We start from the raw sequence: 26341 nt of genomic DNA, 5'->3' as shown, positions 1-26341 counted from the left end.
TGACCCCCTCTCCCTGTTGCCTTAACATTCTTTGCTCTTCTCCCCCCTCTCGGTCTCTTAGCTTTTTCCCCCTCTTTTGCCCCCTCTCCTCCTATCCTTCTTCTTTGGCTTCGTGTTCTTTCGTTCCTTTCTTTGTTCTTGTTTCTTTTTTAGGGTTTCTCCCCTTCCTCCCGCCAATCCCCCTCTACCCCTTCCCCCACTCCCTCTCCTTTTGTGCTTTATATATATATTTATATATTTGTGTGTGTGTGTTTGTGTATGCATGTCTTACTTGTATATTCTTTTCCTCTCTTCATCCACATGTATATATATATATATATATTCGGGTTCTATCTCTATATTTTTTTACTTTCTTTCTTTTTAGTTATAGTCTTTGTTTATATTTCTGCAATTTCTCTCTATATATATATACATATATTTGTTATTCGCTCTATATATTTTTCTTTTGCTCCTTGTAGATTTATAGACTGTGTTTATATTTATGCATATATATATATTTTTTGGTTGTTTTCATTTTTCTTATCTTTATTGTTCTTTCTATCTTTTCTTCCTTTGTTACCTTTGTTAGCCCTTTTTGCTTTTAGGTGTGTCTTTTTTGACTTTTTGCTTTGGATTTTATTTTCATTTTTTATTATTTTTTCTTGTTCTTTGTGCATTTTCACCCGCCACCTCTTTTTATTATTTGTCAGGTCTGCAACTTACTATCTTTCATCTCCTTGGTATTCTTGTGCATCCTGATGATGAATCATGGAGTGTGATTCGAAATGTTTATGAAAAAATTGGCTTACACAATTGAATCCAGAAACAATTATTGAATGTTAATATGGATTGTGGAAATCTGATAGCTCTAAGGGAATATTAACTGGTTTACAATCATGCATGGCTAAACGCTGCAAAATAGTGTTAACATACTTCTATTGACTTAACCATAATTTTCTATTAACTCGATCCCCGTTGATTTCCATACCCAATATATATTTTGCAGCCCCTAAATCCTTCACATCAAATGTACTAGATAATTGACTCTTAAGTTCCCTAATCATTTCTAATAAATAACATATCAACATAAAGGATAATGATTAGTAATCGATCATTAATTAATTTGAAGTAAACACAATGATCTGCTTCACTTCTAACAAAGTCATGATTCAATGCAAAAGCATCAAATTTTGGAAACCACATTCTTGGTGATTGCTTCAAATCGTACAAAGATCTCTTTAACCCGCAAACCAAGTGTTCTTGTCTCTTCATAGTAAAATTATCAGGCTGTTTCATAATTATTTCCTCATTATGATCCCCATATAAAAAAGCTGTTTTAACATCCATTTGCTCTACTTCTAAATCAAAAGCAACAACAATAGATAAAAAGAATCTAATGGAGGTTAGTTTAGCTACAAGAGAAGAAATCTCACCAAAATCCACTCCCTCAACCTGTGAGTAACCTTTTGCCACTAATCGGGCCTTGTACCGTTCCAACTTACCGTTTGCTCTAAATTTCTTTTTAAATACCCATTTGCATCCAATGGCTTTTCTCCCCTTAGGCAGCTCAACTAGATCCCATGTGTAAAATTTTTCCAAAGCCTTTATTTCATCTTTCATTGCCTCTAACCAAGACTCATACTCATCTGAAGATAAGTCGTCTTTTACAGATCTAGGTTCGTTGTCAGTACAAGGTAAAGAAAAAACACAATGAAAATTAGATGGACATTATCTATACGCATCAATAGGTTACATTGTCTAGTAGATTTTCTTTGAGGTGTAACAAGATGCTTTGGTTGTTCATCTTCAGGATTCTCTTCTAATCCTTCTTCTTCACTTTCATGTTCATCAAGTTGTTCTACATGTGCATCTTCTTGAGGGTGTTCTACCTATTTATTTTTTTGTGGTTCAACTTAATATCAAAATGCACTATTTTGTTAGGCTTCACTTGAGGTTGTTCATCATTTTTAAATTCCTTTAGCTCTCTGAAAATTACATTCTTAGAATATACCATTTTCATTGCTATAGGATCCCAAAGCTTATAGTCCTTAATATTTTAGCCATAACCCACAAAAACACTCGCTAGCTCTGAAATCAAGCGTAGAACATTTTTCTTTAGGAACATGAGCATATGCCTCATTGCCAAAAACTCTAAAATGTGAAACTGATGGTCATTTACCTTTCCATACCTCATAGGGAGTTTTATCGACAAGAGCAGAAGTGGGTGATCTGTTAACCGGATAACAAGTAGTGTGAACTACTTCAGCCCAAAAACGTTGTTCAAGATTTGCACTACTCAACATGCTTCTAGCTCTATCCATTAAAGTCCTACTCATCCTCTTTGCCACTCTATTTTGTTGAGGGGTATATGGAGTTGTTTTTTGCCTAACAGTTCTGTTCTTTAAACCTTTACATTTTTATCTATTTGTTTTTCAACGAGTGTCTTAACTTCTTTAAATATAGAAAAAAAACAGATTTTTCCATCAAAAAATAAATCCATGAATATCTGGAATAATCATGAATAAAGGAAACATAGTAGCAAGACTTTCTAATAGATGGTACATCCATAGGACCAAAACCATCACTATGGATTACTAAACTTGTTTAGGTCTAGTAGTTCCAGATTTACAAGATACTCTATGTTGCTTTCCATACACACAATGTTTGCAGAAATCAAAATCAATAGAGTAACTAGACAAACTATCAACCATCTTTTTATTTATCAGGGTTTTAAGACCCTTTTCACCAATATGACCCATCTTGTGGTGCCATAGCTTACGTGATACGAAGTTAAAGTAGAAGCATCAAATTTAAATGGGGCGCCACACCTATTACCCTTAGCTAAAATGAAATTCCCTCTGCTTAACTTGCAACCACACTTTTCATAAGTAACATGCACCCCTAAATGATTCATTTTAGATATAGAAATTAAATTTCTAGCTAAGCTAGGAATGCACAATATATCTTTAAGGGTTTTAACCCATCCATCATTGAAAACCAATTTTACCTCCCCCTCAGGCTACAATTTTCCGTGTGCTATTATCTTTGAGGAAAGCTTCCCACTATCATAAGCTGAATATGTTGAAAACCACTCCTTATGAGAAGTCATGTGGTAGGATGCACCTAAATCTACTAACCAAGAGTCATCATAAGTAGACAAAATAGATTCAGAGAGAGCAATCAGCAAGAAGATAACACAAGTATTTTTTGTGGAAAACCCTTTCGGGTAAAAAACCACGACATCAAAGAATTCTATTTACTTTAAATATGAGCTACATGTTGTCGGGAATAATCATTATGTTATGTTTATGTTGTTGTCGGTAATAATGAGTTACGGCGGTCAGTTAGTTAGCCGACGGGTAGGTAGTTGGAGTCGCGACGGTTGTGTCGCACCCCTTCGGCTGTCATATATTGTACCGCCTCCGGGTGTTGGGGGACATGTAATGTTAGTCGTGTCACATGTATTGTTGACAACGGATATAATATGAACATCCTTTGACATTAATGGAAAGCTTATTCTGGTACTTCTTTTATAATTGCATTGTACATTGCTGTTCGATTTCTGTATTCTTCCTGTTTACCCAGTGAGGTAAACATTTGGCGCCGTTGCCTAGACGAACTCAGGAACGGAAGACACGGATGGCGCACAGACACAATGGGCCTACCCGTTGGTGAAGTAAACCCGGAGAACCGACGACAGCAAATTTTACGAGAATTTCATGAGCGCCAGGATGACGGACGTAGGGAAGACCGACGAAGGACAAATAATCCTTAAATTGTGAAAGGAGAGAAATAAAGAACACTGTTGATTGTATACAAAAGAATGAATTAATAAAGACGTGTTGTGTTTTGATTTATGTGTTGAGAAACATGAAATTGTACCACAATTAATGCCCAATTTACTGAATAAAGACAGAAATAAGAAATTAGAAACCGACGAGTGGGAGGCTGCGCAGAAGGCTTTGATTCTGGAACAACGTGTAGAACGTAGACGGAGGCTGAGGCAACTTGCCGAAGGACGACTTGCCGAAGGGTTGCCCGAAGGGAACCAAGGAGGTGTCACGGAAGGTGCAGAAGCCGAGGGGAATTTCTACGCGTCGCCAGACTACGGTAGAGCGAGAAGCCTTGAAGAGTTTCTGGAGGAAACTAGGTTACGGAGAGAACTAGTTGAAGAGACTCGAGATCGGTTCAAAAACTTATCTCTCACGCCACAAAGGGAGGATCACCGAAGGGAGCCGGGCACGGGTGACGACGAAGCGCCACAAAGGGAGGATCACCGAAGGGAGCCTGGCACAGGTGACGACGAAGGGGAAGTTAACCGCACGGTAGGTATAAGGCAGAACACCATACCTTTGGTCACCACCACAGGAGGCATCAGCGGCATCGGAGGGAGCAGCACCGGAGGGCAGACACAACCACAACCACCTCCAAGTAGACGATTTCCATCAATGGCGACCAAACAAAAGTTACCCAAATTCAACGGGGATAGTAAAGATGATCCCGCACGGCATTGCCGTACATGCGAAACCATCTGGACAGCCAACGGGGTGACTGACCAGGATGAATGGATGAAGCAGTTCCCCGCCACACTGAGAGGAGTGGCTATTGACTGGTATGCAGACTTGGATAAAACCAGTGTAACTACGTGGGATGAATTGAAGAAGGCATTCGAGAAGGAATTCCGGCTTCTCCGGGATGATAACGAGATAGTTTCCGAAATCTACGGAACAAAGCAAGGAAAGAAGGAGACCGTACGGGCGTATGGGCGCCGACTAAAAGAGTTAGTCGGGAAAATGGAAAGCCAACCGGCCGATGGCTTGAAGAAGAGGTGGTTTGTCGAGGGTTTGAACCCTAAGCTACGACGGAAGATGAAAATTGTGCCTCCAACATCCTACGACGATGCATACAACCGGGCCATGGACCTGGAAAGTGAAATAAGACGGCCAAAAAGAAGAAGAATAGATCTTCATCATCATCTGAAGATGATGACACATCGGAAGAAGAAAGTAGTACTGACGAGAAGTCGAGGAAGAAAGTCACAGCCCTTCAAAAAGATATGGAAAGGATGTTAAAAGAATTTAAGACAATGAAGGGGACTACAAGTAAGGACGATGAACTATGGTGCACGGAGTGTAAGGAGAGCGGCCACACGAAAGGTGCCTGTCCCAAGAAGGCATTCTGCGACATCTGCCAGATTATGGGGCATTCTATGAAGGTATGTCCATACAATCTGAAGGCACGTAACCAACAAGTGCTCTTTGCGCAGGAGCAGCCATCCACATCGGAGGCAAACAATAATGCATCATCTGGAGGATACCGGGACAACAGATGCGGCGGTGGAAGGAATAGCAACAATACCAATAACGGAAGCCGTATCCAGTATGACGCCAAGGGCCGGCCAATTATCCAATGTAGGGCCTGTAATCAGTGGGGGCACTTCGCCCGTGATTGCACGAAGGAAGCCACCCCTCAGCACCTCTGTCGTTGGTGTGGGCCAGGCGACCATGAGGACGCAAATTGCCCGCAGGCAGGGGTTAATCTCCTCAACATTGAGAAGGCTGAGAAGACTGGTGAGAAAGAAGTACTGGCGATCACCCGCGCCCAGACGAAAAAAGCCACTTATCCCGACCCCCGTACGGAGAAGGAGAGATTACAGGAGGCAAAGGCCAATATTGAACGTGAGATGACGACCGAACGACGGGACAACGAGGTGGCGAGTACATCATTCCGTACGGAAGCGGAAAATAACATCATTGAGCAAATCTTGCAGATAGAGGTGCCGATAAAGGTAAAAGACCTTCTAGACTCTATGCCACAATTGAGGACTGCCATCCTCACCAATGTGCAAAGCACCGCATCGTCGAGTGCACCACAGGTAGGGGTTCCCGCCACCGCTACGAAGAGTACACCACAGGTGGAGGTTTCCGTCAGCCCTTCGACTGACCCGATGTTACTAGCCTTGAGCAGTGGTAGACACCCAGCTGTGGTAGAAATGGGTATCCGTGGGACCATTCTGAAGGACACCATTGTGGACGGTGGATCTGGGGTGAATGTACTACCAGAAGAAACATGGAAGCGGCTGGGGAAGCCCACCCTGTGGCCACCCACATTCAACCTGGTGGGAGCGGACCAACACGACATTAAGCCACTCGGCCTGTTGATGGCCCAGCAAGTGACAATTGGTACGCAACCATTCTTGTTAGATTTCGTGGTTATTCCCTCGAAGAAGAAAGGCTATGACGCCATCCTGGGGAGAGTGTGGTTGATCAACGCGAGGGTAAACCACAATTGGAAGAAAAATACACTTTCCATGGAGAAGGGAGGGCGAAAATATACCATTGACCTACACACCCAAAATGTCGGCGAAGAGCTCGCCTCTTCCGACTTGGAGGACTCTAATAAAGGGGAAGGGGGTCCCGATGAAAGTAAGGACAAGAACGCGATGGAGCCAAACAGTGAAGGGGTGCTAGAATTGGAGGGATGTTCTGAAGATGAGGTATGCTCGACTAACGGGCTCTTCCACTGGCAAATGGAGGATTACGAAATGTTCCAAAGCTATAGGCTCGAAGTAGAGGAACCAGAGCAACCAACAGAGGTGTACCTGCCGGAATACAAAGAATATTGGAAGGGAGACGCCCCAAACCCTGGCGACGTAAATAATCCGAAGAGTGTCGGCACCGATTGGAACCCTGTGTGGAAGGCCGCAGCCTTCAAAATCTTTATTATCCTTCTTCTTCTTATGTACGGGAAGGAGGTCGTGGTCCCTGTAGAATTTGTGGTTCCAGGTCTTCGGATGGCCATGGAAAATAAACTTGCCACCAATAGGCCCAAATTGAAACCCTACCACGCGAAGCGCGCAGGGGATCCAAGAGACTGGAAGGACACCGGAGAGTCCAGAGGAGGACCCGAGGGGATGGAAGGGGACTCGAGAGGCCGGGCAGGCGACTCGCCAGGTATAGGACCAAAACAGGAGACTCTCGAACGAGGAAAACCGAGAAGGATGAAGGGCAATCTCAGAGACAGGGGACCCCAGCAGAAGACTCTCTAGCAGAAAGAAATTTAAAAAAAAAAGAAAAAAAGAAAAAAGAAAAAAAAAAAAGTATGGCCGTACGGGTCAGCTGACCGTACGGGAAAAAAAAGGGAGAAGAAAGCCACGGTGGAACCACCGTACGGTCGCACCACCGTGCGGTGGCAACACCGACGGTGGAACCACCCTACGGTAGCACCACCGTGCGGTGGCAACACCGACGGTGGAACCACCGTGCGGTGGGGCCACCGGCGGAGGAACCACCGTACGGTAGCATCACCGTGCGGTGGGGCCACCGGCGGTGGAACCACCGTACGGTAGCACCACCGTGCGGTGGCAACACCGGCGGTGGGACCACCGTGCGGTGGAACCATCGTACGGTAGCACGTCCACCACCGTGCGGTGGAAACCACTGCTGTCGCGGAGCACGAAGACATAAACGCAGCCCCTGCACAAACAAACACAGTCGTACGGTGGAGGGTGTTGACCGCACGATCCGAGGTGCCAGTGCTGTTGTTGACTGTATAGGGAGGTTGTATGGCCGGGGTGCCATTGGGGACATTACAGTGCCTAAAAAAAAAACGACGACGGATTGAAAAATGATTACAGTGACATTGGGGACATTACTGTAATGCCATTGGGGACATTACAGTGACCCCGCGAGGGGCGCTGCCCCTCGACCCCGCTGGGGGCGTTGCCCCCAGACCCCCAGTTTATTTTTGAGCTACAGAAGACCACGAGAAGTGTTGTGGTTGTCCGTCTTGTGAGAAAGAAGTCTGCAGCTAAGCATTGGCGGGGAAGCCATAAGCCGTAGAGGGAGACGGATTTAGAGGTTGGGAACAAACAGAGTTTGAGGGAAGGCATTGCAGGAACGCACAATTGTATGACACCAGGGAGTTATTCAGTTCAGTTTTTAGCCTTTGGGGAGTGTGATGGAGGATTTGAGGTGTCTCCTAGCATTTGTGCCAGTGGATTGTGGCCACCTCCAGGCATGACCGGTACGCTTTGAGGAACTCGGAGGATGTCTCGGCGGGACGTGAGGTTGCCGTGGTGGATGCACAAGGGGCTCGGGAGGAGCTAACCACCAGGTTGGAGGCACTAGTCGCATGAGACTTAGTTCAGCGTACCCTGGAGTTGGATGCCGGGAGAGTAGCACGGGTGGCTATCGAGGACAAATTGGCTAGGGAGACAGTATCAATTGCGTAGCAGTTGGTGGAAGCTGAGACTGAAAAACGTGTTTTGTAGACAAGTTTGGGTTAGGCACAGGAGGACTGTGATGGCCAAGGCAGCCATATTGGTGAAATCCGCACTTGAGCATCGGATGGTAGCAGAAAGGGGTTTCCAGGTGAGGACGCAACAAGTGTATAAGATCCGAGCCCGACTAGCGTCAGTAGTTCCTGCCGTTCATCTCTATTTTGTATTAAGTCGTCGGAGTCGACTTCTTTTCTTGGGGGGGATGATGTTGTTGGGAATAATCATTATGTTATGTTTATGTTGTTGTCGGTAATAATGAGTTACGGCGGTCAGTTAGTTAGCCGACGGGTAGGTAGTTGGAGTCGCGACGGTTGTGTCGCACCCCTTCGGCTGTCATATATTGTACCGCCTCCGGGTGTTGGGGGACATGTAATGTTAGTCGTGTCACATGTATTGTTGACAACGGATATAATATGAACATCCTTTGACATTAATGGAAAGCTTATTCTGGTACTTCTTTTATAATTGCATTGTACATTGTTGTTCGATTTCTGTATTCTTCCTGTTTACCCAGTGAGGTAAACACTACAACCCAGATTACATAAGTGAGCTACAACTCACTGTGAGTATTCACTTTCTGAGAGCACTAACCCTTCACAACTAAGGCACCAACCTCTGTAAGAGCACCAACTTTGAATAGATAAGGCACCAACCTTAAAGAGAGTCCGAACTCACAAACACAGAGAAATATATTTACTTTCAGATTGCACACAGCACTCCAAAAAGATAAAACAGCATCCCTTAATATATCTCAGGCTATGTATTATGAATTATCATTATCGAGCAATGTTCTTAAAAGACATCATCCACCAATAAAGTTTCCTTTCAAATCTACGCTTCCAAAATTGAAAATTGCTTCAGTAGAACCAAAAACAACATCACACACGTAATTCACAGCTGTATATATTCCAATCTCAGCACCTTCATCCCACGACAGCACTCACACTCCCTATTACACCATGGCATCAAAAACTTTGTCTATATTGACTCAAATTTTTTGACACTCAGCATTTTCTACCAGCCAATACAATATCTCTTCTCTTTTTCATAAAAACAAACAGATTCCAGCAGAAAATTTCCCCTTTAAAAAAAGAATGAATCACCCTTTGACCCCACGATAGCACTAATAAAGATGGGGAGCATGTACAGAAACCACGAACTCAATAAAACGTCTGCCGATATCTTCAGAAATGGTCCCGATTTTTTTTTCTCAAAATCTCCCCTATCATGCTCTTCAACGAAACAAAAAAGAGCTCAATATTCATTGGCCACGAAGGCACCACTCTTTATTCTCTATGGCCCTTGCGTATTTTATTAGTTTTTTTTGGAAATCACTGCTATACGTTACCAATAGAAATGACTCCCCAGTCAGAAAAAAAGTAACGAACACAAAACTTATCGATTGCAACATAAACGCCTACATGCTGGTCAATTCAAATCGTCTTCAACACCACTTGCACAAAAATCGGTCAAATCATCAAATTCGACAGCACATAAAATGCAGCCTTCACACAACGGAAATCATTCACCAAGTCATCTAAAGAAAGAACACTCCCATATTCACTTCCAGCCACTTGAATAAGTAACAGCAGCCTTCAACATGTCTTTACTTGGTTCGTGTTTTTTTTTTCAGAAAAAGGACATAAATACTCCCACAATGGCACTGAATCTAAGCTTTTTTTGTTTTTTTAAACTTTTGGCATAAAAAGAACCAAGGCGTAACTCGCAACATAAAATTTCCATGACTTCTAACACAAAAAGGCTCATAAATTAGGGTTCACCCCATAGCGCAGCGGTACTGCTGCGAGCCTCCCGAAGTGGAGGTCATGTGTTCAAAGCTCGGGGCTTGGCCCCTCTCCGCCCCCGCCGGCTCCCGTCCGTCCATTGAATTTGCCAGCCCCCGCCCGTCCGTTGAATTGACCGGTCTTCTGACCGTCTGTTGACTTGGCTGGAGAGGTTATTCGCAGTTGGTGCACGCCAAGGAGTGAGTGAATGATAAATTTGGAGCGTGCTCTTGGTCCCCCCGATGCTGGTTGGTCGATCACTTTCCGTTCGTTGGCTAGGAAATTGACAGCTGTGCTCTCAAGCTGTGTAGGGTACTTCAAAGAGGATGCCTTGGCCCTCGATTCGGAGATGAGGTCCTCCTTGTGATCTCACTGGTTCATAGCTCCAGTCAAAAGCGCTAATCAATTTTTTTTAAAAAAAAAAAAAAAAAAGGCTCATAAATTAATTCTTCTTTTCCTCCAAAAATAAATAAATAACCAAGACTTAATTGGATCCCATGAATCAATTAAATCTGATGATGTGGCATAAGAGGTTGACATGACATAAAGTTTTGACTGAATTGTTGACAAGAGATAAGTAAGCACACAAGAATCTGATGCAGACACACACTGCTCAACCAAGCAACTAAGCAGCTCCAACAAACATGCAAGCAACTCGAGAAAGCAACTGAGCAGCTCAAGCTGCTCAACCAAGCACACAGGCAGCTCAACCAACTAGGCACACAGGCAGCTCAACCAAAATTCGCAAATAGCAACTTAGCACACTCAACAAGCCTTTGACATCAATGACAAATATTCCAACACTTACCACAGTTCCAACAACTCAATCTACTCTTACTAGGTGATTTAGACCTTCCCTTGGACTTAGAACAATACTTAGACTTGTCCTTGTCCTTACCTTTCTCCTTAGTTCTACCTCGTACATGCAATGCATCTTTAGAACCCTCTGATGTCTTTCTCCTTATTTCCTCTGAAAGTAGAGTGGCAACAAGAGCATCCAACTTTAGATCTTTTGAAAAAGAACTACTAATTGCAAGGATATGATTATCACAAGATTCAGGTAGTGAACATAATAAAAGAATATATTTATCCTCCTCTATCTTTACATTAATTGACTGCAACTGACACAGGATTAAATCAAATGAATTAAGTGTCTTGCAATTGAGTCTCCATAATTCATTTTAAGAGAATGTAACTTCTTTTCAGAAATAACCTGTTAATGAGACTCTCAGTATGGTAAATCTCTCCTACTCTATTCCATAATTTATGTGCAGTAATCTCATTTGAAACATTATATAGAACAGAATTAGATAACACAAACGAATAGTGCTGCGAGCCTTTTTATCTAATTTATTCCAATCTTCATCCGTCATAGTATCTAGTTTCTGCTCTTTATTGACAATAGTCCATTGATCTCTTTCTTCCAAGAGATCCTCCATCTTTAGCTTCCAAAGATCATATCTAGAACCGTTGAACTTTTCAATGTCCAGTCAAGATGAGCTCGCCAATCTCTTATTGCACTGAATCTGAAATTGCAAGAAAAAACAACACACTCCCACTGCAGCAAAAATCCCAATCAAACCCTCCAAGAAAGGTGTCCCCTTCTCAAATCAAGCCAACTTGGCTCTGATACCAAATGTTGAAAACAAGATGAAATTTTACAGTGAAATTATGTTGATAATTTTATGCAACCAAATAAACAGATAACAATAAATCCTAGATGGAAATGGATAACAAAATAAATGCAAACCATAACTCAAGAATTATGTGGAGAAACCCTTTTGGAAAAAAAGTCCACACCCAAAGAGATCCAAGACTTGTATTAATCCTTCAAATGAGTTAAATGGTTTCAAAAACCACTTAGGTACAAATCACAAAAAATAGAAAACTTCCTCTTTCAACTTGTGTTTTTATCCGCCTTTTGAAAGATCTTCCTTATCTTAGCAAGCTTTCATTTATCTTTCTCCTTTTTTATGCTTTTACGATTTTGACAATTATAAAGATCTTCCTTATCTTAGCAAGTTTTCATTTATCTTTCTCCTTTTTTATGCTTTTACGATTTTGACAATTATAAAAAGATCTTACGATTGTCACAATTGCATTTAGCAACTTTTATGACAACTAAAATATAATTACAATTTGTTAATTAATAATTAAATTCAAAAATAGCAACAGCAAGGTTGAGACATTTTCTCAACACTGTTCTTATTTCCTGAAGTTTGTGAAACCTTTCTTCTTTGATTTGTATTTCTTTACACCGGAAGGGAAAACCATTAGTGTCTAAAATGTACATCTGCTTTGATCATATTCTTGTATACAAGATGTTTTATAGGACTGCTTTATTTTATATGGCGTTGTACTGATTTGTGGTGTGTCTAGATTAACCCAGCTTTGTCTGGATCTATTGCTTTCTCATTTAGCTTTAGTTATTTTATTTTCAGTGCACTTATTCTAAGCACTATTGACTGGCTATTTGCTTCTTGGAATTATTTTAAGCACTTCTGATTAGCTTGAAACTTGCTATGAGTTCCTTAAATTCTCTGCTGGATTCGCGGTCAGGCCTTTGTCCAAAAATCCAATTTGTGTTCATCCGTGAGGTAGAAGAACGGATATTGGTTCTGAAGGGATACAGATAGCAGTTCTCACTGCTGTGGCAGATGTAAATAATTGTTGCTCTTTACATTTGGCAATATTATAGTGGGTATTGTTACATTCTCACGAACACTATTTCTCATCTGGCTCACCTATGCATTCTGCATATTTTAGCTATTCGATCCATTCTGTTATTCAACCAATACAATCCTGTAACTCAGATAAACCAGTTGGAGAAAGGGAATAGCAATCAGTCCAAAGAAAGGGAACACAATAAATTTAGGATGGAAAGGTAATTGACCAGAATTATCTATTCTATTCTTATTCAAGCAGCACAATTCCATAACAGATAAACCTATTGGAGAAAGGGAATAGCAATCAATCCAGAAAAAACGGAAAATAATAAATTTAGGATGGAAAAGTAATGGGCCAGATGATACTGGTTACATTTCAACACACTCAATTATATATTTAAATATTCTTGTTTATGGGGATTCACATCTAACTCACTCCATGCAAGAGGTGACATCCATCTTCCCTTCCATTAGTTGGGTTTGGATTTTCCAGTCTTGATTTTAGAGGCTTTCAAATTTTCCATATGATTGCAAATGTTTCTGACTTGTTTATGATAACTTACTAAAATATCTGTTCTGTTAGATTGGTGAAGTCGTGGATGGACCTGATGATTCACAGGGCCGTAAAACTCTTGATGGTGTTGCATATGACTATGGTAAGTAACCTCTATTAGCGACTTATTAGAATATAAGACTCAATGAAATTTGGATATCATTGTTGTCTGCTTGTACTGATCATTTTGATGTTTCATTATCAGTATTTGATGTGGATATTGGGGATGGCGAACCAATTAGAAAGCTGCCTTATAACCATGGAGGTATGTGTTAAATACTGCTACTGCTACTGTTATATTTGCATCTTTCATTGAAATTGGCACAGGTTACAGGTATCAAGGGATACCAATAACAATATATGCACTACTTTTGTCTATGAAAAATAGAAAATCTGATGTCATGAACAATGAAAAGCTCAATTTTTGAGAATACTTAGCCATTAAATGCAGCACGTGCAATCTGGAATTTGAAATCTGTTAATAAGCAAATTAGTTTCTATGATTTTAAAGAGGATCAGTCATATCTTCTTCCTACTTCAGTTCATATTTGTCTTGTATTTAATTTAAAATACCCAATTTGAATTTCCTTGATCTGAATTCAGTCTTTGAAATATATCCAAGCTGAGATTGCAACCTCTGAATTTAAAATTCTCAAGATACCCAGACTCTAATTTTTTCTCTCAAATTTAATCTTCCCAACACAACCAAGTGGGAACTTCTAGCTCCAAGTTTGATCTTCTCAAAATAGCCAAGCTGGATTGCATTTCCTTTTGTTATTTTAGCTTCGCAGATATTGTTTCTGGCGTCTCTGGTACATCTTTAAGGAATTCGTTGTAGAAAAGTATGCATCAAACTATTAGATTGGTGCATAGTTCATTGTTTCCTGCACTTTTCCAGTCCATGTGCATGACGGTAAGTTGCGGAAGAGTTAAAATTTATCCTTTATGCATTATCTATTGCATGGAGGAAACAACTGTGCTTTGGGCTTTTTTTATATTTCCTGTCTATTTGTGTTTAGTTACCTGTTATAACCTAGATTATTTTCACTTTAGCACTTATCTCTTATCATTGATTTTCTTTTTGAGCCCCATTGACCTATTTTAGTCATTCATGAACTTTAATACTATTTCATTCTTTGTCTAAGTATGCTTCAATGACTTGGTAATCAGAATTCTTTTGTCGCAGCTTTAGCTGCTGGAAAGATAGAATCAAACCTCATAGAGAAGCAAGGTGGAGTATATGATGTGTTTTGGCTCCAATGATCTTGAATCAGAATACTTTTCCTCAGGTTGTCAATGTTACAAACTTACGGTGCTAACTTTTAGCTTCTATTGTAGGGACCAAGATAAAAGACAGTCTGGAGAGTTCCCAATCAATTATTAATATAATATATCAGTTTTGACTTTTAATAAACAAAAAGTATGGAGTGTACTGCTGCCTAGTAAGTGTGACATGTTACCACTTCAACCTTGTAGTCAGGAATAATCAATTATGTTATAGTGTCGTCATTATGTTGTGTCATCATCGGTAATTGTGTGTTATGGGAGTCAGTTAGTTCACCCGAAGGGCAGTTGGACGCGACGGTTGGTCGCACCCCCTCGGGTATTATATATTGTATCTTGTTTCCTCGGGAAATCATCATTGTATCGGGATTATATGAAGGAAAATATACTTGTTTCTTTGGAATTTTAACACTTATCTTATGGCATACTAGCATCTCTTATTCTGTACTGTGCATTTACTTCTTATGTCTTTGAAATAGTTTCCATAGGCGAAACATCTGGCGTTGTTACCAGGTCTAATCCGGGCATACATGGCTGAAGGATAATGGGTCAACCTATCCGCGAGAACATCGTCGATGAGGATTATGAGCGATTGAATGAACTCTATGAAGGAGAGGATGCATTGACGAGAGACTTCGTAATCCGGTTCCAAGCGGCCATAGGAACCTTCGTGCGGAGAGAGGCGACACAGGAAGAAGTACCACAGGGTGCAATGTGGGACACACTCAACGTCAGTCTGGCAGCAAACAAACTGTTGCACCAACTCCCTCGCCTCCTAGCCCAAGCATCCCTCGCTCACCAGCACCGAGGAAGGAGATAGAGCGAGAACAGAGACGACAACAAGTTCTCCGTAATTATGAGGAAAACAAGCAGCGATGGGAAGAAGAGCGGGATGAAAGAAGCCACAGGGGAAACTAACTCCTGAACCCCTACGGGAGGAATAAAGCAATACTGTAATAATCTTGGCACAATGTTGACATAAATTGTGGCCGAAAGGGAAAATAATAAAAGTTTTTTTTGTTTTGTGTACATGATGTGTGCTTGCTATGTACGGAAGTGATTTATGCCCAATATACTAAATAAGGACAAAAATACAAAGATACAAAGTGACGAATGAGAAGTGGCACAAAGAGCGTTGAGTCTTAGACAACAGATAGAACGAAGGCGTAGGCTAAGGCAGCTTGCCGAGGGACGACCGACCGAGGGGTTGCTCGAAGGGAACCCAGGAGGTGTCACAGAGGTTGCAGAGGCAGAGATAGACGGAGAGAATTACACTCTCTACACTGTCGTAGGGTTGCCCGGAGGGAACCTAGAAGGAGTCACGGAGGGTGCCGAAGGAGAACTCTACAGTTCACTAGAATACCACCATAGGGTAAGAAGTCGCGAAGAATTGGTGGAACAAACAAGGCGAAGTCTAAACCTGGTCGACGCTACCAGAGACCTACTAAAGAACTTGTCCATTTCGGAGGACAACCGGAGGGAGACGACCAAAGGTGACGGTATGGCCGAAGGTGCCGGGGGAGCACAAGGGTACCGTACGGGAGGCAATTTGTTCGGTTCGGGGTCAGCAACCTTCTCTGGAGGACCCACGAGTGGAGGGTCAGGTGCAGGAGGCGGAGGCGGAGGATCACTAGGTACAAGCACACAAGGCACCGGAGGAGCGAGACCCAGCGGTGGGATGGCAAGTAAGCAGAAATTGCCAAAGTTCATAGGCGATGGCAAGGAAGATCCCGTACGACATTGCTGTACATGTGAAACAATTTGTTCGGCCAATGGGGTGACCGATCATGACGACTGGGTGCAACAGTTTCCAGCCACGCTAAGGGGAGTTGCCATTGATTGGTACTCTGACATGGACAAAACTGAGATTGACACATGGGAGAACTTGGAGAAGGCATTTAAAGCAAAATTTTGGTTGCTAAGAGATGATAACGAAATTGTAGCCAAAATCTATGGTACCAAGAAAGGTATTAAGGAGGCTGTTTGCGCATATAGCCGAAGGCTAAAGGAATTGTTGGGCAAGATGGAAAGCCAACCGTCGGATGGATTGAAGAAGCGGTGGTTTGTGGAAGGATTGAGATCCTCCTTGCGTAGAAAAATGAAAATTGTTCCACCAACGTCATATGAGGACGCCTATAATAGGGCGATGGACTTGGAAAGCGAACATAAAACATCAAAAAAGAAGAAAAATAATAAATCTTCATCGGACGAGGACGATGACTCTTCCGAAGGGAGCATCAGCAGCGGGGAGTCAAGTAAAAAGGTGCAAGTGCTCCAGAAAGACATGGAGCGAATGAGGAGAGAATTTAAAGCAATGAGAAGCACGGGTCGGATCAAAGGGGATGTATGGTGCACAAAGTGCAAAGAGGAAGGACATACGAAGGGTACCTGTCCAAAGAAGGCCTTCTACGAGATTTGCCAAGTGATGGGACACTCCATCAAGGAGTGCCCATACAACATGAAGACATGGAATGCACAAGTGCTATTCATTGAGTAGGCCACAACATCCGCACCAACGGGTACGGCCCAACAGAACAACACAACGACATCCTCTGGAGGGTACCGAGATAATAGACGCGGTGGAAGGAATAATAATAATAATAATAACAATAATTGGAGCCCTATCCAGTATGATGCCAAGGGCCGACCTATGATCTAGTGTAGGGCCTGCAATCAGTGGGGGCACTTCACCTGAGATTGCACGAAGGAGGCTAACCAACAATATCTCTGCTGATGGTGCGGACCGGGGGACCATGAGGATACAAACTGCCCGAAGCCCTGAGTCAATCTTTTGAACATTCAACCTACTCAAGCTGAGGTATTGGCGGTTACGAGGGCGTAGGCAAAGATGGCCTCCTACCCAGACCCCTGCATAGAAATGGAATGAGTACGGGAAGCAAGGGCGGAGATTACTAAGGAGATGACCACAGAAGAGAGAAATAGCGGGGAGGCCACAAGCATGTCTCGAACTAAGGGGGAAGAAAACATCCCGAGGCAAATCCTGCAAATGGAGGTACTCGTAAGAGTCCAAGACCTCCTCGAAACCATGCCGCACTTAAAAACAGCTATCCTAAATGCTGTGCCCGCACAAAGTCACCAAGCGAAGAAGGCTGAAAGCTCTACGGTCGACCCAATGTTGTTAGTTGTTAACAATGGACGCCACCCAGCCGTGGTAGAAATGGGCATCCTCGGGACCACCCTGACGGACACCATCACTCCCGGAGGGTCAGGAGTAAATGTGCTCCCGGAGGAGACATGGAAGAAACTGGGGAAGCCCACGTTTAATCTATTGGGAGGACACCAGCATGGGATTAAACCCCTTGGGACACTCATGGCACAACAGGTGATGATCGGCACACAACCATTCGTGCTGAATTTTGTAGTGATCCCGTTAAAACAGAAAGGGTACGACGCCATCCTCGGACGGGGGTGGCTAATTGCCACCAAGGCAAAGCATGATTGGAAGAGAAATACACTCTCGTTAGAGAGTATGGGGAGAGAGTACGTGATAGACCTCCGAACGCAGATGGTGAGCCAGGAGTTGGCATCCTCGGAGTCGGAGTCGGATGGAGACAGGTGGGAGGAAGATGAAGGCCGACGATGAATGGAGTCCAATAGCGAAGGGGTTCTAGAATTAGAAGCATGCTCGGGGGATGACGGGGATTCTATGAACGGCCTCTTCCATTGGCAGATGGAGGATTATGAATTGTTCACACCCTCGTGTAATGTGTTGAGCATCGAAGAACAACCAAAGGTATTCCCCCTAGAGTACGGAGAATACAGAGAGGGGGAGGCTCGTGTGAATGACACTCCGGCACACTATTTTCCCAAAGATGGACCCATCAGATATGAGGAAGCCAAGTTGAAAGAAACAAATTTAGGAGATGCGAGCGATCCCAAGAAGATTCTTGTGGGAGATGACTGGAACCCGATGTTGAAGGTTGCAACATTTAAAATTTTCCTAGAATATAAGGATGTGTTCGCGTGGACCTACAAGGACCTGAAGGGTGTAGCCCTGGAGCTATGCGTACAACGCATTACATTGGTACCCGGAGCCCAACCCGCAAGGAAGCGACCCTACTGTATGAATAAAAACTATGCCGCATGGGTGAATGAAGAAATTGAACGGATGTTGGAAGCGGCGATAATTTTCAAAGTACAGACAAGTGAATGGGTGTCCCCCATTGTGATCTCACTCAAAAAGGACGACGACCAAATCCGGATTTGTGTAGACTTCCGGTGTCTGAACGCGGTCACCATCAAGGACCCCTTTGCTATCCCCTTCACCGACAATATCCGAGAAGAAGTGGCTGGACATGAGATGTATTCCTTCATGGATGGGTTCTCTGGGTACAACCAGATATCCATTGCGGAGGAAGACAAGCTAAAGACAACCTTTGTAGTGGAAGACGATGTATATGCATACAATCGAATGCCCTTCGGCCTGTGTAATGCACTGGCGACCTTCTAGCGTATCATTTTGCACATCTTTGACAAGATGTCTATAGGGAACTTCAAGGCCTTCCTGGGCGATTGGTCCATTTATAGTAGCCAGGACATGCATCTCAAAGCCCTCGGGGAGTGCATGGAGAGATGTGGAAGGGCATGGCTAGCCCTCAATCAAAAAAAATGCAGGTTCATGGTGCCGCAGGGAAAGTTACTTGGGCATATTATGTGCAAGGAGGGACTAAAAACAGACCTTGACAAAATCAGAATCATAGTAGAGATGGAAGCCCCGACGAATGTCATTGGAGTGAAGTTTTTCCTTGGCCATGTGGGGTACTACAGGAGTTTCATCAAGAACTTCGCCGAAGTGTCCCACCCCTTGGACAGACTTACACGGAAGGGGGAGCCATATGTTTGGACGAAGCTATAGAGTGACGCATTCGAAGAGTTGAAGACAAGTTTGCTGGGAGCCCCCATACTCACCTACTCGAACTGGGACAAGGAATTCCACGTCCACGTGGATGCATCAAATTATGCCATTGGAGCTACACTAGCTCAGGTAGGGGGGCACGGGCTAGATCACCCGATATACTTTGCAAGTAGATTGCTTTCTAAGGTCGAGAAGAACTATAGCACCATAGAGCGCGAAGCCCTCGACATGGTCTACTCGGTGCAAAAGTTCAGGCACTACCAATTGGCCACATCATTCACCTTTTATGTAGACCATCAAGCACTTATGTATTTGGTGAACAAGCCCATCATCCAGGGAAGGGTAAGTCGTTGGCTCTTGTTGCTTCAGGAGTTCACATTCACAATCGTGGTGAGACCGGGACAAAGCCATGTCATAGTAGATTAGTTGTCCCGGATCGAGTCAGGGGAACCTCCGGCGAGAGTCAATGATGACTTCCCAGATGCACACCTCTTTGGGATAGTCGTACTTCTCTTGTGGTACAAGAATATTGGGGAGTACCTGTCGTCATCTCGATTTTCGAAGGACATGCCTCCAAGGGAATGAAAGAAACTAGTGTTAAGGAGTAGGACTTTCGAGTTAATTAATGGCCTATTATATAAAATGGGAGTGGACCAAGTAATAAGACGCTGTGTTATGGAGGAGGAAGTTCCCAGTGTCTTGAGGGAGGCACATGAGGGCCTCACAGGCGGACATATGGGCCCGGACATGACAACACGGAAGGTGTTGCTAGCAGGGCTATGGTGGCCCACGGTACACAACGATGCTCGAGAGTGGGTTGTGGGGTGTGACACTTGCCAACGGGCAGGCAAACCCTTGAAGCGGGACTTTATGCCCTTAAACCCTTCACACGCACAGGAACTATTCGAACGGTGGGGACTTGACTTCGTAGGGCCTCTCAAGGCTAGCCGTGCACGTCGATGCCGTTACATTGTGGTCACTATAGAATACTTAACTAAATGGGTGGAGGCTAGGGCTCTCCCGGACAACTCTGCAGTAAGTACGGCTAGATTCATCTATGAGCAGATTATTACCAGATACGACATCCCCATTCAATTGACCAGTGACAGAGGAGGACATTTCGTCAACCATGTGGTAAAGTTATTAACGACTGAATTCAAAAAATTTCATTCTCTGTTGAGTCCCTACTACCCTCGGGCAAACGGACAAGCCGAGGCCACAAACAAAATGTTGGTCACGATTATCTACAAGTCTTGTGGAGTTGAAGGGGAGGATTGGGAGGAAAGGTTACTGTCGGTCCTGTGGGCCTACCGCACGACCTACAAGACCACCACGGGCCACACACCCTTCCAGTTGATGTATGGGCAGGAGGTTGTAGTCCCTGTGGAATTCATGGTACCAAGTTTGCGGATCGCTATTGACAATAAACTCGGGGATATGGAAAGCCTACGAGAGCGATTGCACGCCCTCATTAAACTCGAGAAGCGGAGGATGCTGGCACAATGGGCAACCAAGGTTGCGCAACAACGAAGGAAGCACTGACGATAAGCACCTCCGAAAGATGGGATTTACCCTGGGTCGGTGTTGAAATATAATGGAAAAAATGAGATAAAACCAGGGAAATTTAAAGTAAAGTGGCAGAGGCCCTACAGAGTCCGGGTGGTTGGGGCGAATGGGTCAGTCAAATTGGGGACGCTCGACGACAGGGAGATTCCAGAGGCCGTCAACGGGTCCAAGCTGAAAATCTATCATGAACGGAGACAGGACATGGGGCCCACCCAGCTCGACAGAAAACCCCACCTAGCCCGAGGAAGATACTAGTAACACAAAAAATAAAAAATAAAAAAAAATCGGTGGCCACGATGGAACCGCCGTGCGGTGGGACCACCGTCGGGGCCCCCGTGCGGTGGTTGCCCACTGCGGATATACTAGCCGCTGAGAAAAGAATTAAAAGTGCCCACGCCACAGCCAAAGATACAATCGTGAGGGAAAAAGAGATTACAGCCGGGACTAAAAGAGAAAGGTGGCGTAACTACCTCAGGCAGTTGAAGACAGAAAGCAGGAACAAGAGAAATGCATTCAGCAGGAAAAAAGCAGTGGAAGACGAATTTGCAGAAGAGCATGGATAAAATGACAAGGGTTTTACCTTCAGGGGTGAGGGTTACCGGTAGCAGCAAAAAGAAGCCACCGACGGGGAAAGCAACAACTAGGGTTATAGTCGACATGGTTATATTCGAGGGAGTTAATGGAGTAGAGTGCAGGAGGTGGTGGCAGCAGAACCCTGACAACCATGAAGTAAAAAAATGGTGAAGGAAGGCAGGAGTGCATTGGGTGGTTAAGATGCCGGTTTTTTAGATCAAGAAATTTGAGCCACCGATGCGGACAATGATAGCAGCATTCGACCGCACCACCAGGAAAAGCACTTTCCAGTATATGAAGCACACAGTCACTGTCTCCTTCACGACAGCTGACTTCACCAGGGTATTTGGCATACTCGGGAGGAATGGGAAGAAAGTAGATATGAAGGCGCAAAAGATGAACGCAGACCAGAAAGAACATTGGATACGCATTGTCTCCAGAAATCTTACACCAGTGGAACTCGATTCCATGGCCAACGCCACTAAGGAGAGAGGGATGAAGAAATCTTTTGTGGCAGAAGGGCCATGGCGCTGCAACATGGACGTGGTCAAGAGCAGATTGACGGGGTCCAGCCGGGCATCGGACATAGCGCTCCCACAAATCATCCTGATGAACGGGTTGATGAATGGAGTATAGTATGACTGGGCATCAGTACTGGCAGACAAAATGTTCGAGTTCATGACATTGCAGCATCGCATGTTTTATATGCCGCTCTACGCTATCGGGTTATTTCTGGAGGCGACGCTTTCACAGCTTCCAGTAGACAAGCTGGAAATTCGGCCGGAGGGGAACTTGGCACCCGGGGTGGGGCAGAAACGACAAAGGCAGGAGGTGTCAGAGTCTGCAGATATTGATAGTGGGAGGGATGAGACCTCAGAGGCCTCGAGTGACTCAGAGGGAGATAGCGAGGAGAGCCTAGCAGAGACCATACGAGCATCCACACCGGTCTTGTTTGCTACGCCCATGCTGACAGCCTCAGCACACTTGAGTCCGCCGATGATGATGGTTGCATCTATCCCTGCCTTTGGCCAGTAGAGGTCACCAGTTCACATGGTACCGCCAGTAGTGGCAGCAGAGGAAGTGAGAGAGGCAGTACCATCTGACGATGTGGGGGAGTTCGTACCCATTGTAGAGGCATAGGAATTGGGGAAGGATTAGACAGGTACTATGGCCAAGAGGAATGGTGGCTGAGGGAGATGGAGATAACACCTATGTTGCCTAGGTCGGCTACTACCATTTCTCCCCCACGGGCGACTTCTGGGAGCAGGGACCCTCGGGCGGACATAGAGGTGGAGGTGGTTGACATAGACAACCACGGTTCCCCTGGAGATATGGCACATTCGGCAGAAGTGCAGGGGAGGGAGTTGGCACTTGAATAGAAGGCAGAGGTCCCTACAGAGGTCCACGGAGAGAGCAGGCACCCAGGCATGATAGACGTGGAGGCTTACCTCCAGGATGTGGTTGGTCGAGGGCAGACATATTTCCAGGAGATGGTGCAGACTTATCTGCAAGACGAGGTACGTAGAAGGCGGGAGGTGATAACATCCCTATAGGAAGAGGCCTCGGATGGCACCACCTAGGAGTTGGAGCGGATACTTAGGTTTGTATGGGAGGGGGGTCCTCAGGCATTTGCTGCTTGTTTTGAGAGAGGGGGATGGCCAGAGACTGAGACAACGGAGATGCTGAATGCATGGGCAATGAGGGAGCCAGTAGTGGAGAGTAGGGTCGAGTCTCTCGGGAGGCAGGTTGAGAAGGCTTTTAGGGAGGAGTATTACACTCTTCGTTGTATGGAGAACATTTCTGCAGGGCATGAGATTGCCCGGGTGGTCACGGAGAGAGCTCGGGAGGAGCTGACCACCAGAGTTGTGGAGTTGCAGAAAGACTTGGATGCCGAGAGGGCTCAGTTAGAAGTTGAAAGGGCCCGGTTCACCACGGAGAGGGCTTAGTTCACTGCCGAGATGGACCAGTTAGCAACAAAGTTGGAGGCCGCTAGAACGGAGAAGATGACCCTGAGTACGAGTTTGGTGCAGGCTAGAGAGACCATGGATGAGAAGGAGAAGAAGATACAGGCTGCCAGGATGGTCAAGCTTGCCATAGAAACCATGACCATTGCGGAGCAAGACTTGAGGATACGGACACAAGAGGTGTACGACCTGCGCGCACAGCTGACATCAACATCTTCCTCAGCCCCGCCACCTGCTGATTCAGGGACACCGTCTCAGCCCCCTTCTTCTTCTGTTCCTTGATTCTGTCTTTGATAGTCATGTATGTCATCCCTATTTTGTTTTGAGTCGTCAGGAGACGACTTCTTTTTTTGGGGGGATGATGTAGTCGGGAATAATCAATTATGTTATAGTGTCCTCATTATGTTGTGTCATCATCGGTAATTGTGTGTTATGGGAGTCAGTTAGTTCACCCGAAGGGCAGTTGGACGCGACGGTTGGTCGCACCCCCTCGGGTATTATATATTGTATCTTGTTCCCTCGGGAAATCGTCATTGTAACTGGGGACTATATGAAGGAAAATATACTTGTTTCTTTGGAGTTATAACACTTATCTTATGGCATACTAGCATCTCTTATTCTGTACTATGCATTTACTTCTTATGTCTCTGAAATTGTTTCCCTAGGCGAAACAAACCTTCTGTTCTTAATATATAAGATTAGTTACAGACACTTTCTTCATAGGTGTAGGTTTAGTGCCATAATATTTCACTTCGATAAGTTTGACCTTTAGGGTAATGCTCATATCATTGTGAGATGAGAAGATCAAACTGTTTTTGAAGAACTGTATACATGTATTAATCATCAAACTGCTGAAATGCAACATTTAGAGATGTGTATCCAAAGCAAATAAAGATAAACAATAAATAAACAAGATGATCTATACAATATTATCAACCAAATGTGGTGGACCCGCTTGAAAGGAATCTATTTGCAAGTTATCTACATTTTTAGTATTGTTCACTGCACATGCAATGGATATACTTAAAATTGTGAAAAAGAATATTGCATAGCTCGGTGAAATTTGGCAAATCGTGGTGCTCCTAATCTTTATGGGAGTTGTTTGGTTGAACTGGTCATGAGGTTATAAGTTAGGGCATATCACTTAAGATAATGCTGTCTTTATGGGAAATATTAATGGTGATTATAAAGTTTATGAGACTGTTGAAAATGTCAAAAATGGAGAATACAATCTTATAAAATGAAGGAAATATATCAATCACCATTAAAAGTAGTTTTGGATCCATTATTTTTTTTTTTCTTATAAGTGGGCTATATATTATTATGAAGGTGGCTCAATGATAAATAAATATAGAATTTTACATCATGCAAATATATTTCCAGTGCCCTTGTAATGTCCCCTATTAGGGTTTAATTCAATTTGCCCTAGAATACCTAAATGAGGTATGGATTATATTTGGAAATGTGATTTGCTGCTTTAACGTCTTGATTTAGAGACTGCAATCAGATTAGTTATCCAAAAGATAAACAGATAATCCAACAAGTTACAATTAGAACTCTATTCATCATCCTAATAATCATAAGTGCATGTGGGTTTCCTTTGAGGCTTTACCTAATGATTCATCCACACTATGAAGCTCACGGGAGATCATACAAGGCGCCTTGAGCCTATCCATCAAGTTTAGTGGCATGGAAGTATATCCATCATTCGGCCTCCTAAGGGGCATGGAAGTACATCCGTACTTCGACCTCGTAACTTAACTCGAGTGGCCACTTGGCTACTTGCTTTCCTTATATGCCCACGTCTCCCCTCCATAATGAAACGACAGATTGGATGAAGCTTTAGAAGAGTCAATTTATTATTCTATTATGCAGTAATTACACAGTAACAAGAATAGCAACATATTTAAGTGGTGGGGGTCTGTGTTGGAAAGGTGGTTGGAGGCTGCTTGGTATGGCATTCTCTCAATGGGCATTGCCCGAATGCTAGTTTGTGGCTTGTTTGGTGCATCCCTCTGTCTGGGATTTTCTCTTTGGCTCCTATTGAGGTGGAGAGGAGTTCTATTGGGGAGAAGGTAGCTTGTTGGTGGAGGTTGTTGTTATATGAAGCCTAATCAGACTCGAAGGTTAAATTTTCCCTACTTCGATTGGCACAGTTTCCCCCGATATTTTTCGACGGGGGTTTGGGGGCAGCACCCCCCAGGTGGGATCAAGGGGTCAGGTGTTATTTTTCTATTGGCTGACATGTTGTAACCCTAATTTTGTAACCGACATAAGTCTTGATAAAAAGGCTAAGGGTTAGGGGTTTTTTGTAGACAATTTTATAGTATTTTGCAGCGGTATTGAGTTGCAAGGGATTGCTGGTTGTAATCGGTTTTGATTTACTGGATAATAATATTGGACTCTTTGTTTGGTGGATGTAGCCCGAGATTGGGTGAACCACGTTAAATATTGTCTCTTCGTTGTTATTATTTCTGTGTTAATATCTGCATATAATTGATATTTTCTGCATGCAATTCCTAACAGAGGCTTCAGGCAAGAAGTTGGTGGCTGGCTCACAGAGCCAATTTTAGGCCTTTATCGAAGGTTAGGGGAACCTTGGAAAAATCCCCCTTCCTACTGCAGCTGGTGGCTTAGGAGGTGTTGTGGTGGGATGGTTTGTCTGCCATTCACTCTTCTTGTTAGTTTGTTGTGAAGGTTTAGGGTCCTTTGAAAATGCATGTTGTTTGGGAGTTGTTCTGCTGTGTGTGGCTGGATGCCTTCCTTCTTTGTTCAAGGGTTCAGGGCCCTTTCAAAATCTTGCTTCTTTTCTTTG

General features: G+C 43.8%; 1 protein-coding gene across 1 annotated transcript in view; it reads left to right on the top strand.

Annotated features, from left to right (window-relative positions):
• The window catches only part of LOC131046848 (uncharacterized), a 231657-nt gene that overhangs the window by 69292 nt on the left and 136024 nt on the right, over nt 1-26341 (top strand). The window contains exons 10-11 of the mRNA XM_057980636.2: nt 13294-13366; nt 13469-13528. Of these exons, the coding sequence (XP_057836619.2) occupies nt 13294-13366; nt 13469-13528 (133 nt within the window). The remainder of the gene's footprint in view (nt 1-13293; nt 13367-13468; nt 13529-26341) is intronic.

The sequence above is a fragment of the Cryptomeria japonica genome, chromosome 4 (assembly GCF_030272615.1).
Source record: "Cryptomeria japonica chromosome 4, Sugi_1.0, whole genome shotgun sequence".
Classification (NCBI taxonomy): Eukaryota; Viridiplantae; Streptophyta; class Pinopsida; order Cupressales; family Cupressaceae; genus Cryptomeria; species Cryptomeria japonica.
The sequence above is the reverse complement of the archived record's forward strand: the minus strand, read 5'-3'. Positions and strand labels throughout refer to the sequence as shown.